We start from the raw sequence: 14,612 nt of genomic DNA, 5'->3' as shown, positions 1-14,612 counted from the left end.
GATTTATGGATGAATGAATGACCAGGGTTTCCAAAAACATTTAGTTTACTCTATTGCCACGGGCGGCAATAACCTGCAAATTGACTCTGCAGCGCAAGAAGTAATCGGCGACCTTATTATTTATGAGCCGCTGCACGCACACAGAAACACACAAAGTATGCATTACCACAAAAGCATTTGTTGGGCGAGTTGGTGTTTTTGATGATCCATAACTACAGTGCAAACGACAGGACAGAGATGACAGGGGACACCTCCTTCATCTCTGTCCTGTCGTTTGAGCTGTAGTTATGGAGCATTACCACAAGCAAGGGTGCGCACACGCGCGCACGCCTTCTTCGTGTCTACTTGACAGTGGTAGAACTGCAAAGAACGTGCGTGCACATCAAATGGACATTCAGAGCCGTCGAATGCGACATGCCGCTAACAAAAACTATGGCTTCGTACTATCTGTCGACACGGCTGCGAACATTCACTGAGAAGGCCCTACACCACAACACCCCGCATGCAGGGTCGCCCCTATCATTTTACCGAACCGCAGCCACAGAGTACCTGAAAGAAAACTCGTCTGACGTTGACCCACGAACCATGCACCTGAAAGATATTATCAATATGATCACCCCTCCGCTCCCTGCCCGCCTATCAAGATACATGCTATGTGCAGAAAGACCCAGTTGGCAGTACATTACAGCCCACTTCCTCGATGCACGCCTAGCCTCCCTGATGTGGAGGTTCACAAGAGGCATCTTACCAATCAGAAGGCGTGCCTTCGTCCCTGCGACGTCAGGAATGATTGACCTGTGTCCCTTCTGCTTGGCCCGAGAGACAGCGGAGCACATCTTTCTTGACTGCCTAATTCCCGCAGCACTCCTAGAGCGTCTGAGAGATATGTTCGGCCTCCCCGGGATCCCATACCCCACCGTGCGCTACTTCAACCCGCTTCCAAAGGAAGGGCGCAAACAGTTTGTCTTGACACTGGCAGAGGTCAACTATCAGGTGTGGTTGGCCCGCTGCAAAGCGGCCTACTCGAACAAGACTCCGAGCCTACATGAAGTGAAGGCCAAAATCAGAAAAGAACTATGGTTCCACCTAGAGAGAGAGAGACGCCACTTAGGGAGAAAGAAGTTTTTTGAAGAATGGGGACACCCCATGGTGATCTTCAAAGAAGAAAACGGAAAACTCGAAGTGAGATATTAGAAGACTTGCTCGCGTCAGGCTTGACCCACCGAGGTGGTGCGGACGTGGTGCATATGCACTGCGACCCCGCCCCGGTGGGAACAGGCCGGATTGCATGAGCCCCTTGGCTAGGAAAAGCCCGCTCCCCGAAACAAAAAAAAACCCCCAAACCTTATGGTGCGGGAGGCCTTGCCTGGGGTAGCCGTAGGATGATGATGGTCGCAGGTTGAGGTCTGTACCCTCACAGGAGGATCGCACTTAGTGCATCCTTCCTTCCATCTGACAAGGCAAGAACGTGCGTGTCCCACGGTTTGAGCCAGTAGCGTGGCGACACAAGTAGGTCACGAGACTACGATATGCTACGCCATCAAAAGCAGACGGTGATTTCATCATTTCACTCTCGCTCGACTGCAGGGTCCGACTCATTCGAATTGATTCTCCTTTTCGTCAATGGCCGACCAAATTATGTCAGTGCTCGCACACTTCTGCTACGTTTTCATGGTTCCCATTTTGTAATTTATGTTCCAAAAACTGCGGCACTGACTGTGCTCTCCTGAAATCGCCTTTTATTTTGTGCAGGGCACCACCGTTGCTGATATAGCAGGGACGAAGACGAAAGCGGCCACAGTAGTCAACGTCACCACAACGAGGATTTGGATTTCTTCTTCAGCAACTCGAAGAAGACAAGATGTCGAAACTTGAAGTCTTGCGGGGAGTTCGCAGTGAGTAGATTTATTTTTTGTTTCACTCTAGTTTTCCCTGGTGGTTCACAACGGGGCCCCTCCGAAGCGCGAGAGAACATGATGGTTCGAAATGCGCGGGCCTAGGAAACGCAAATAGTTTCGCACTAAAAACGGTACCACCCGTTGCCCATCCTTTCGCATAATTAGGAGCCGTCCGGTCGTAATTTTAAAATTACGTATGTACTTTGTTGCATTGTTTTCACCGAGCGCGGTGGGGAGTCAGTCAATCAACATGATTGCTGGCTTAAGCGGGTTAATCGAGAATTATCCAACGTAATGAGAACAAATGTTGAGTGAAACTTCCGTGCGACTGCTCTTTTGAAGTTTTCGTGGTGCGAATGCGTTTACGTTTGATAGAACACTCTCTCGGACTCTTCTGACGTGGCAGTATTAGTGTTCCACCCTTGGAACAGCTGCTCGTGGTTCATGCTTTTTCTTGTTATTCGAACTTAACCGAAACGAGGAGACAAGTAGACTAGTAACGAGCAGTGATTTAAATGCATTTCTTTAAAGAGTAGCATCTTTTCGATGCTTTTTGTTACCTAGGCGGACTTGAGCCTTTCAATAGTGATACGCTTAGCGCTCACATTCATTTGTTAGGGCTTGGTTGCTTCGATTCGTGCTGTGGTGGCTTATGACGCTTATTCGTCGACGTGTAGGTTTTCAGCGCAATCGCAGATTTAACGTTCGATTTGTCATGTCGATATTGTGGCCTATTGGAGCAACGAAGTGTTTCGTTCAAGGATAACTGGAATGATTCATGTCGGGAAAGTTTCCTCTATTACTTTTTTCTACTCGCGCACTGGACTATAAATTTTATTCTCCTGTGCTTGCTTTGCCTTGTCGCGAATTTGTTGCTTTTTCTTGTTCATTGAACGATACCTTTATAGGCCGCTTTTAGTTTCGGTTTTGAGGTCGTTTCGCTTGCTCTTACTCATATATTTTTACCACAGATATATGTTGTTGGATCAGTAACTTTTAATTAAGCCTAGTCCGTACCGCTGACTACGCCTGCTCGCGCCATGGTGAGATATATGCTCTTTAAATCTTAGGACTTGCCCTAAGCGGGACCTTATTTCCATAGTGTTTGTTCCTTTCTTGTTCCTCCTAGATTTACGGCCCCGCCGGGGTGACGCAGCGGTTAGGGCGCTCGACTATACTGTGCCCAAGGACGCGGGATCGAATCCCTGCCTCGGCGGCCGCTTTTCGATGGAGGTGAAAAGCTAGGCGCCCGTGTGCTGTGCGATGTCAGTTGCACGTTCAAGAACCCCAGGTGGTCGAAATTTTCGGAGTCCTCCACTACGGCGCCTCTCATAGCCTGAGTCGCTTTGGGACGTTAAACCCCCCAAAAACACAAAGAAGCAAACCTAGATTTAAACTTCGTGATTTGCGGCGTCTTCGAAATGCAGCGGCTTTTTGAGGGAAAGCGCTCACGACAGCAACGTAACATATACATAGAGAGAGCGGTTCCCGCGGACATGGTCGGATACCCGCGGACCTCACGTCTCACTATCGTACTCCTGCCTCATCCCCTTCTACATTTTCAACTGGCGTGAGTGTACAGACATCACCCGCCATGGTGATTCAGTAGTGAGAGCGTTCGGCTGCTAAGGCGGAGTTTGCGGGTCCAAACCCGGCCGCTTTGCTATGGAGGCGAAGCGCGAGAGGAACGAGAGTGCTATGCGATGTCAGTGCACGTTCAAGGCTCCAGGTGGCCGAATTATTCCGGACGTCTGGGACTGAGACAATTTTCTTTTGAGACAATCCCTTACCCCAAGTGTTCACCAGGAAGTGAAACGCTTACTGTGCCTTATATTTATCAAATCCATTGCAGGGCTGAAAGCGCTGCCTCCCGTACTCTTTATAGGGAAAAGATAAGGGCTCCTAAAAGATAAGATGTGGAAGTGTCCACTTTGATCTAGTTTCTATACCAGGCACGGTGAGAATTTTTCTGCCTTATTACTCAAGGAGAATCCTGAAACTATACTTCAAACATGTTACCTTTCTTTACCGGGCGATCACATTGTTTTATGTGACAAGTTTTCCGATCATTTTTCCACTCATTTACAATGGACTGATTCATTTTTCTACATTCACAGCATCTCAAGACTATTTGTCATTTCACATAGTAACAATCCAGTGTCAGTGTCTGATGCTCTTTGGCCCAAGATGCCCTTGTACCAATAAACTCTACTAATCATCACCATCTAGTTTCTATTTCTCTAAGCGAAGCTTAGGATATCTTTTCTTTCGACCCCCTACAACGTAAACGAAAGAGCGGGCTACACTTGACCCTGTCGACTACGACACGGTCAAGAGGACGGTAAAGAGGATGAAGAGGATGCGAAGAGGACGAAGTAGCACATGCCACGAGTAGGTGGGCGTGTCAGCGCGCGCGACCCCGCCCATCGTATCTGACGTCACAGCGCGAGTTCAACAATGGCTCGCTGCCCCATTGGCCATCCCCGGGGTCTTGCCCATCCGGGGCAGATGCTAGGCGCGAGGCACGTTCCATCCAGCTCGCTTCAGAAGGAGCTTGTTCATTTGCCGGACGGTCTCTATGACATCGCTGCTCAGGCGCCCTGTCCTACCATTCAACTGCCCAGAGGAATCCCCCCCATCATTGTCGCAAATCTGGGCTCCTACAAGTGTGCCTTTTCCCAAATGGAGATCGTCCCGCTAGCGCGGCCGAGAGGCCGTGGGAGAGGTGAGCGCCTTTCACGGCCCGTAATTTCTTTTTTCGGGAATCGCTGGCCGTCAGCCCACCCCATAACCGCTGCTGCTTCCCTGCGTTTGATAGGCACGGCAAAGATATGACGATTGAGCACATCACTCCACGTTCATGGTGGTGCCTCTTGATGCCGCTTTCGGCGAAAGATTATTTCATCATGGTATTTCCGACCCTGATGCTCCTCCATGAACTTTGATCATTGGTCCTAGAATTTATTAATTTTTATTACTTGCGTGAATCCTGCTAGGGTTAATGCTAGGTTTTGCCACTGGCATGCCATGCGGCACCTCTTCCACTACAGGTTGCCGATAAGCACGACTCATCTCGTAGGTCATGCTGAAACAACTAGTATCCTCGTGCCTCTTTTTTGTTGCAATTCCTGCCTTGACCTCATTGTTTCATCACGTCATGCTGCGATATGTGTATTGAGTAACAAGTATCGTTACCTGTGCACTACTGAGCTGTCGTCTTTCTGATCTTCGTGACACACATTGGTCTTCCTGCGGCGGTTCTAAATCATCGAATGGTTAGGCGCACCAGTGTTGTCAACGTCGCGGCAACTAAACTTGTTTGAATCACTTTGACGGAATATTAAGACTAGTTTGTGAAGTGAGTTGTTTGATCCTGCCATGTGTCGCAAAACCTCCCACAGAGCTTACAAACTGGTACGTCTTATGAGCGTCAGCGATGCTTTCCTTTTGTTCCAGGAGGACTTACCGGATGCACACAGGTCTCCCCCTCGGCGCTCTCTTTCAATGGCGCCTCGCAAAATTCATTCACCCAAGCCATGCAGCAGCTTGTGGTCACTGCGGCGCCTCCCCAACTTCGTTCCTCCATCGTCACCGCAGTCGCCAATGTCACCGCCGTAACCACCGTTACCGCCGTCACAACCCGCGGCGGGGGCGCCAACCAGGGCAAAGGAGCATGCTCCGTGGCTCCCAACGAGGGCTCACCCACCAGCTCGCCGTCGCCCATGGCAATGCCTATACGGGCCCGCAACGGCATTGGCAACATAAAGTCGCAGAACGACGAGCTCAAGCTCCAGGTGAGCGACGTCGGCTTCGGCTGCCCGCATTTGGACCACCCTGGCACTACTTCCATGTAGCATAATCATTTCCACAATAAAGGGGGTGAGCTGGAAATGTGTACGGACCTAAGCTCCAGGTGAGTGATATCGGCTGCGGCAGCGCGCATTTGGACCACCTTCCCCTCATCTCCAGGTAGCGTAACTCTAGGCACAATATTGGATGTGAGCTGGCAATGTGTACGGCCCTATACGGGACTGCCAACAAACTCCAATATTAGGCCGATGGTTTGTGCTGCCGATGTTATAGGTAGTAAGATAGCTGCCGAAAGGTGCCATATGCGCTTTGACGAACGCAACTCTTGTGGTCATAAGGTTTCAGTAGAGTGCTACGGGAAAGGGAGAATGGGCACTGTCTAGCAACATGCACTGTCAAAGCAGCGCTGCTAGTGTTGTGGCTGCCCAGCTATCTGACACAAGGCCTCGCATAGCTCCCATGGCGAAATATGGCAGGCTTGCTTAAAGAGTGGCTGCGCCTGAAGTCTGCTTGCTCCTCTTGCTGGACTCGGTAGACTGAGCGGTGATTGACATGACAAACTTCCTTGAGCTGTCTATAGCTGTTGCTTCTGAGTTTCATTCGAAATCGACGGTATTCTAAATTTAAAATTAAAATAAAAAAGACGGAGCCAACGTTTCGATACGATGTGCTCATTTGTGCTACTGAGGTCATCAGCAGGGATACGGTCGATTCGATGGATTCCGTGATAGCCGATAAGCCTTATGGCTAAAGATACATGCATCAAATCGCCAGCGGAATCATGAACGTTAGTACATTGAGCTGACACGTACCTACATGACCAGAGCATTCTTAGTTCGCATCAAATCGCTTTCCCGAGATCCTTTAGAAAGCCTTATGAGTAATCGGAAGCGGTAATGTAGTGGTGGAGCATGGATTGTGACACTGCCGTGCTTGCGAGGCTAGGCGCACAAAAACAAACAAGGACGAACCGCTTCGTCCTGACGTCCTTGCTCTTACGCTTCTTTGTACGCCGAGTCCCGCTGAAATGAAACCCTAGTCCAACAACAAGTGATGCATTTTATCATAAGGAAAGCAGATAAGCCAAATTGCGAACACTGTGGTCTGAGCTTACAATAAGCCACATATTATTCTCATGTAGAATACTTGAAAGACAAAGGAAGAAATATTTTAGTCTTACATCATATCCCATTTCACCCGACCTTACTCCTAGGAGAGAATGCACTTGTCAGTATATACACTGTTTTCAGCTTTTCAGAAGAATCAGTGCTTTTAAACAAGCTATAATAACCTAACAATAAACCACACACAATTGATGCTTTACATCCGCGATCTGTTCCCGTACTCTCTGCAGGAAATCGAGCAGACCCTGCCATCTCACTTTCCACGCCGGCCTGCTCAGGGCAGACTGGGCCGGTCGATTCAGTTGACCGCCAACCATTTCAACGTGGAGATCCCTACCGGGAACGTCTACCACTACGACGTGGAGATTTGCTCCGAAACACGAAAGGAGGCCAAAGTCCCCGAGAAGCGCAAGTACCGCTGTATCAGCACCAAGATCAACCGCCTGGTCATCGAGATGCTTGTCAAGAAGTACCAGTTCGACCTCGGCGGCTGCTTGCCGGCTTTTGACGGCCGCAAGAACCTCTACACGAGGCGGGAACTCAAGTTCCGCGAGCGTACCTTTACGGTCGATTTCGAAGATGACCAACGGATTCAGAAGTTCTTTGTCAAGATCCAGTACGCTGCCACCGTAAGTCTGGACGCCCTGCACGCCGTCTTTGATAACCACGTCAACCAGGTTCCCCAGGAGGTTCTACAGGCCGTGGACATAGTTCTGCGGCACGGACCTTCCATTAAACTGACTCCTGTTGGACGGTCCTTCTTCAAGGCGCCTCCGCCAAATTGCAACGCCCTCGGAGGTGGCCGCGAAGTCTGGTTCGGATACTACACGAGCGTCAGGCCAGCTCAGTGGAAGCCCATGCTCAATGTTGACATGTCGGCCACTGCTTTCTATGAGCCTCTGCCCGTTATCAACTTCATGTGCAAGCTGTTCAGCGATGGCCGGCGCGAGATGTCGGTCGGGGACATCAGGGATCTGCGCGACTTCCAGAACGTTCGTCTCAACAAGGAGCTGAAGGGCCTGCGTATTAAGGTTACACACCTTCCGTACCCACGCAAGTACAAGGTGGTGCGTGTCACGAAGGAACCAGCGAAGAAGGTCTTTTTCAGCATGGAAGATGGCTCCCGCTGCTCTGTGGCTGAATATTTTCAGAGCCGCTACAAACGTCTCACGTACGCCAACCTACCCTGCATCCAGAGCGGCAGTGCGACTCATCCGGTCTACCTCCCGCTGGAGGTCTGCGCGATTGTCGAAGGGCAGCACTGCAAGAAGAAACTTGACGAGAACCAGACGTCCGAGATGATCAAGCGTACTGCGCAACCTCCGGCCAAGCGTTTCAACGAGATCCGCCAGTCGGTACGGGACTTGGTCAACAACAGCGATCTGTGCCTGCGAGAGTTCGGCATTAAGATCAGCACCGAGCCGACTCAGCTGAAGGGTCGCGCTCTCGAACCGCCCTCCCTGGTCTTCGAGAACAACTCCATCGCCAAACCCCGCGATGGAACCTGGGACCTGCGCGGCCGCCACTTCTACAAGCCGGCCTCGCTGACCTGCTGGACACTGCTCTGCCTGAGCCGCTTTGCTCAGCGAGACAGCTTGGACAATTTTGTCAAAATGCTCATTCGCGTCGGCCAGGAGCTTGGCATGCGTATCGAGCAGCCGCTGGACGTGACCACAACTGACGCGAACCGCACGTCCACGAGGAGCATTCTGCTCGAGGAACAGCGCAAGGCTGCAAACCTGGAGATGGTAATCATCGTGCTCACCAAGAACTCCAACTACGCCGAGATCAAGCAGGTGGCTGAGACAGAGATTGGATTGCGCACCCAGTGCGTGATGGACAACAACGTGATCAAGAAGTGCAACGCTGCGCTCATCACCAATCTGTGCCAGAAGATCAACGCCAAGCTTGGCGGCACCAACAACGGCCTATTGACCCAGGAGAAGCCGGCTATTTTCCAGAAGCCGGTGATCATCATCGGCGCGGACGTGACTCACCCGGCGCCCGGAGACAAGCTAAGGCCCTCGATCGCGGCTTGTGTCGGGAGCCTCGACTCCATCCCGTCCAAGTTTCACGCGTCCATTCGCGTGCAGATGGAGGATGCCGCCGCCACTTCCCGCCTGGAGATCATCAAGGACCTCAAGGACATGATGAAAGACATGATGAAGGCATTCTATCGTGCCACAAGGCACAAGCCGGAGCGCATCATCTTCTACCGGGATGGTGTGAGCGAGGGGCAGTTCTTGGAGGTCCGCAACCGCGAGGTGAGTGAAAAGCGAAATCATTTCTCCGAACATTGCCCCGGTAATTCTGTGTCCTGAACTCACCGACAGTTAGGGCGGAATCTTATCAGCTCGTTGGTTCATTGAGCATATCTACTGTGGTAACTCATGCCACTCCTCTTCCCTCATTCTCGCTTGCGACAGGTGAGTGCCATCCGACTGGCCTGCCAGGAGCTCTCCCCGAACGAGACGTACGAGCCGGCGCTGACGTTCATCGTGGTCCAAAAGCGCCACCACACACGTTTCATGCCCGTCAGCGACCGAGACGGGGTGGGCAAGTGCCGCAACGTGCCTCCGGGCACCATCGTCGACTCCGTGGTGACGCACCCGCTTGACTTTGACTTCTACCTCTGCAGCCACTTCGGCATTCAGGTGAGTAGTGTCGTGACATTGAAATACCACTAGTCCAAATTTGCTTTTAGCTATGTAGAGGCTGATGGGTTCGCTGAAAGTAATAAAATTCCGAACAAACGGTGGTAACTTCGGCATTCAGGTAAGCGCTGTCGCGATAATGAAATGCGATTAATAATATTTGTAGATGTATATCAGAGAGGGATAATCGGATCGCAGAACTGACCAACGTATAGAAAAACGAACTGGGATAGCTCAGAATTTGTGGATTAGTGGCATTCTGTCGACTAGCGCGATACAGTGCAACATGAAGTGGCGGGCTAGTTGGCCAGATGTAGCTTCAGACAATGCAGCGTAAAGGCACGAGGCCAATAAACTTAGTTGTCAGTTCAACGCAGTGTTTGTCCCCTCCTCTAGACAAGTCTCGTGCCGCTATGCCGCAAGCCCTGAAATGATGCAGTGGCCACGGGATACCTTAAAAAGGAGCTTAGGGTCTGTGTTGGTTTTTGGCGCCAAAAACAAAAACGTGTTTACAAACGAAGAGGGCGATCGCAGACGCCGCCACAGACTAGGGAGTAGTCATAGAAATTCACGAACCCGGTTGATTTCAAACTGGCTTTTGCGTTCAGAGGGAGCGTACAATTTTTTTTTTTTTTACCATAGAACAACCATAAGCACCCTAGGGCACTTTGTGAACATTTATGTAACGGCAGTTTGTTTTCCAAATACCGCGCCACGTATGCGGGCATGAATCGGAAGCGTGACCCATGCAGAGAAATACGGCTAAGCAGAACAGCCCGTATCAGTGGATGGAGCCGATTGATGAATTTTTACGATTGCTATACTACATCATCTAAACCCTGTTTTCAAAAAGTGCATATAAATGTTTGTGAAGCTAGATGTACCTCTAAATCGTCTCTATTTCCGCCGGGTGTTTAACCGAATCGCGCAAGCTTCTCGTGCCTGACACGATTCTGCAGGCATTAAATTCCCTCAGTAATGCTTTTATACAAATTATATGGCAAATTCAGAACTGCATTAAAAAAAGAACCTGCAAAGTCATGGCAAGGAAACAAGATTACGGCGCACTGCAGCAGACCGCGGCGCTGACAATACTCGATTCGAGGGCCGATGGCTACGGCGTCCACAAACGTAACCTTTGTCTCCAGATGGGTTTGGGTCGTCTACTGCTGCTGCCCGCGGTTACTTTGTCCATGACTTGAAGGCTGCCGTCAACGTAAACGTTAATAACTTAGCGGCAGCATATTCAGGAGAGATTTTAGCTTGCACGGCAGAATGCCCGAATAAGCGGTTAGCTTGCGCTATAGGAGAGAGTTCTGCTGATATATTCTTTCTCCTTCAATAAGAGAACCTAAGGCGCGCTAACGCAATCCTCACCACCCACAGATATCGCCCAGGCTTCCGAAATCTCCATCGTCAGCTTATCTTTATTCATTCTCAAAACAAACTGCGTCATTAAGGGCTGCTGAGTTCCAGACTTGTGCAATACTGCAGTACCGTGTTCTTATCCAGTCGTTGATACATCTAGCCCCCCTTCTGGCCAATCCATTTATTGTCACGGAACAGGGGAATCTGATATACTATCCTTTGATTACATTCTGAATATCTCTTTCGGTGCGCTGTTTTACATCTAAAATTATTCAATTTCCCGTTCACTCGCGCAAACATGCTTTTAGTTTTGTCAGGAGCCATATAATTTGAATGCTTGCTTTTTACCAATTTGCGGGTAAAACCATGGAGGTAGGGCGCCAGATATCTTTTCTTTCTCTCGATCAACTGCTCATACTCTACCATTTCGCTATATTGTGTCGCATGTTTCCTTAGAGCGCACGCTAGCTTTAAATTACCCTCCACCTTTGCTGGGTCTGCCTCGTGACAGCAGCACCACTGTATCTCGCTGAAGTCTTAGGTCACATGCCCCCCTTTTTATTTGTTTTTCCGTGCTTTGTGGCGCAACAGCCATTCAAGCTACCCTGCTTAGTGCGATGTGTTAGGACTATCACATTCGCCTACGACTGCCGAATAATTTATAATCAATTTTTTTCTTACCTGTTCCGGTTTCGGATTCAACATCCGAGCGATGGCTTTGACTTCACACTGAAGTCAATGTCACGTGAGGGATGAAAATGCAGCCATATAATAATTGCTGTGTCATTTGAATTTACTACAATGATAAAGCCAACCTGCCTCAAGAACAGGAGTCGGGTGATTATATCGCTGTTTCTTCATGCCGTGCATCAAGACATGATTGTGACGTCACAGCCTTCTCTTGGCTGTCGAAACCGAAAGTGGTGTGAAAAGACAATTCAGTTATAAATTATTTAGCGGTTGTAGGCAAAAACTGCGTGCGGATCGATATGCAGGAATGACTTACGCATCATTACCAAGAAGAAAAATTACACCAAAATTTGGTGTCTATAGTCCTTTAAAATGGGAAACAAGGGTCCGAAAGAGGCAGCTACGTACTTTAGGGATTTGTTCTTTTGCATGAGTCATGTGATGCGACATGACCGGACATGAGACTTGATATGACTCGGATTGATCGTGGTTTTCCTATCGCCTGACCGCGGCTGTTTGTGGGGTCGCAGGGCACGAGCAAGCCTTCGCACTACTACGTCGTCTGGGACGATTCCGACTTCACGTCTGACGACCTGGAGAAGCTGAGCTATTACCTCTGCCACACCTACGCCCGGTGCTCACGCAGCGTGAGCATCCCGGCGCCTGTGTACTACGCTCACCTGGCCGCGTATCGCGCCAAGAACCACGTGATGAGCAAGGTGGACGTGTCGAGCTCTAGTAGCGACTCGTCCGGTGGCAGCGGGGACTCAGTGGCCACAAGCCAGTACGTGGAAGCAGTCAAGGTTCTCGACTCCCTCCTCACCGCCATGTACTTCGTGTAAGGAGGGCCGCTGCCAGGTGAGCGAAATTCACTGTTCACTTAACATTCTTGACGCCACCTTATGTTTTGGTGCGGCATTTTTTTTTAACGTATGGGACATCAGGCGTCGTAGTGCAGGGCCCTGGATCAACTTTCGAATATTTAGGGAAGATGTTGGAAGTGGGTTCTGCCGAGCGTCTGCCACGGCGAGGTTTCAATCCTGGGTGCATGTACTCGCCAGTCTACCGTCGAATGCAATGGGTTCCTTGGCAGATCTGCTGTAGAAGCAACCATTACAGGGCGTGATAAGAGCCAACGCCTCGACATGAGGATGTTTGAACAAAGGCAGAGAAGGAACGGTGCGAACTGAACGAACTGACTGAGCCCACTGGCGGTTCTACTCTTGCCATGAAATATAATGCAACCGGCGGTATTTATGGTGTTCCGGCGATGTTTCCGCAATTCCTGAAAATAAGGCTTATGTGCTCGGTGCAGAATTGCAGTTCGTTCGGTTAACATTTAGAATCGGCTGTGCTGTTATGGTAGCAAGGCAATAACGGCTTGATGGTCATTCATTATTGCGCTTTAAAAGAGAACAGCCGGGCGGCGAGCAGTCAAGGACAGAGGTTTGTGCGAAACACTGCTGTCGTTCCCTGTGCAGTGTTTTGTTTTTCTTTTTCAAAAGTGCAATAATAAATGACAATGACAGCTGCCGACTAGCCCAATTGGAAACCAGCCGGGCGGCGAGCAGTCAAGGACAGAGGTTTGTGCGAAACACTGCTGTCGTTCCCTGTGCAGTGTTTTGTTTTTCTTTTTCAAAAGTGCAATAATAAATGACAATGACAGCTGCCGACTAGCCCAATTGGAAACCAGCCGGGCGGCGAGCAGTCAAGGACAGAGGTTTGTGCGAAACACTGCTGTCGTTCCCTGTGCAGTGTTTTGTTTTTCTTTTTCAAAAGTGCAATAATAAATGACAATGACAGCTGCCGACTAGCCCAATTGGAAACCAAGCAAACTATTGGGAGGGCACTCGAGCTCACCTTTTGGGGTATGGAGCGACGGATCTCTAAACATTGAGCGTGACAGCGTTAGGTAACCGCTTACCCGCTCGTCTGATCTTTCATTCCTGCCTCTTACTGTCCCACACATACCTCTTAACACACAGTCGCATAGGTATGTGAGGTACGCATAAATCCCTGCTTATTCAGGCCGGTCAAGTGCTATTTTGTCAAACCCGGAATCCCAGGGTCGTGGAAAGCTGGATTCCGATCTTGCCAATTCACCTCAAAGCTTGAATTGACAGCGTCTAATGATTCTGCCGTTTCACGTGACCTCGTGACGTCATACAACGCAACGGCCATTTATTTTGCCGCGGGCAGTAAAGCAAGCACCGTTATACCACGTGTTATTAAGATACCGTGAAAAGAGCCATGGCGGGCGGACCGTAGACTTTTATGTAGGATAAACTGAAATGCCAAGCTCGTGAAACTCAAACCTCAGTCTGCGAAACTTCTCGGCGAGACGAAACCACATGTAAATGCATACCGGTAATTCGTTAAAGAAGCTCAAGTGCCCACTTTATAATTGAGGCTTATGTTGAGCCTCGAATGTTAGTCCATCAGTGCCTTCATTGTGTGCTCATGCTGATTTTGTGAGAGCTTCAGTTACCAGTGCTGCTGGCGCATAATGCCGTGCTGTCACAATGCGATAGGCTGGATGACTCGTGAGCTTCTGTTTTCGTTTCACTAATTGTCTTTGTTGCACCTGATTTTTTTTTTTTCAGGTATTCGGCAGCAGGGCAGACGGGTTGCACCTTTTTTTTTTTTTTTTCTTTTTTGTGGAGCCACAGTCATGGGTACTTGGCGCATTTTGTTGTCAGCTTGAAATAAAGTGGGTTGTCCTTTTTGCACCTCTGCGTCGATTTATTTAAAAAGCAGCGGGGACACACTTGAATACAAAATCACTTTTGAGAGCGAAATACTGTTCAAGGTCTTATACACCTTTTTGTTTTCTATGGCTGCAGTTGACGAGTCTTTGTTTCTGTTAACTCTTAAACACTAGATACAGCGTTCGCGTGTGGACGCCGGAAATGTTTTGTGCATGGTTGATTGTTTTTTGCAGATTTTTGTAAACTGTGATGAGCTTTTCTGGGTCACACAATCATGTACTTGCTCCCGTCGGTATTTTTATACTAAAATATGGACCGAAAAGGCGACCAGGCTACACTGTATGAATTGAACAGCTTCCC

The 14,612-nt window shown here is 49.5% G+C and overlaps 1 protein-coding gene across 1 annotated transcript; it reads left to right on the top strand.

The window, feature by feature from the left end:
* Positions 1–4,355: 4,355 nt before the first annotated feature.
* On the top strand, positions 4,356–14,172 carry LOC146190082 (protein argonaute-2-like). The gene is made up of 6 exons (XM_084605413.1): positions 4,356–4,623; positions 5,355–5,692; positions 7,063–9,096; positions 9,259–9,486; positions 12,075–12,402; positions 14,148–14,172. Exons 1-5 carry the CDS (start codon positions 4,356–4,358, stop codon positions 12,384–12,386), a joined length of 3,180 nt encoding a protein of 1,059 aa, XP_084461539.1. The 3' UTR covers positions 12,387–12,402; positions 14,148–14,172.
* Positions 14,173–14,612: the final 440 nt, after the last annotated feature.

The sequence above is a fragment of the Amblyomma maculatum genome, chromosome 5 (assembly GCF_055883805.1).
Source record: "Amblyomma maculatum isolate TAMU_Amacu chromosome 5, ASM5588380v1, whole genome shotgun sequence".
NCBI lineage: Eukaryota > Metazoa > Arthropoda > Arachnida > Ixodida > Ixodidae > Amblyomma > Amblyomma maculatum.
The sequence above is the reverse complement of the archived record's forward strand: the minus strand, read 5'-3'. Positions and strand labels throughout refer to the sequence as shown.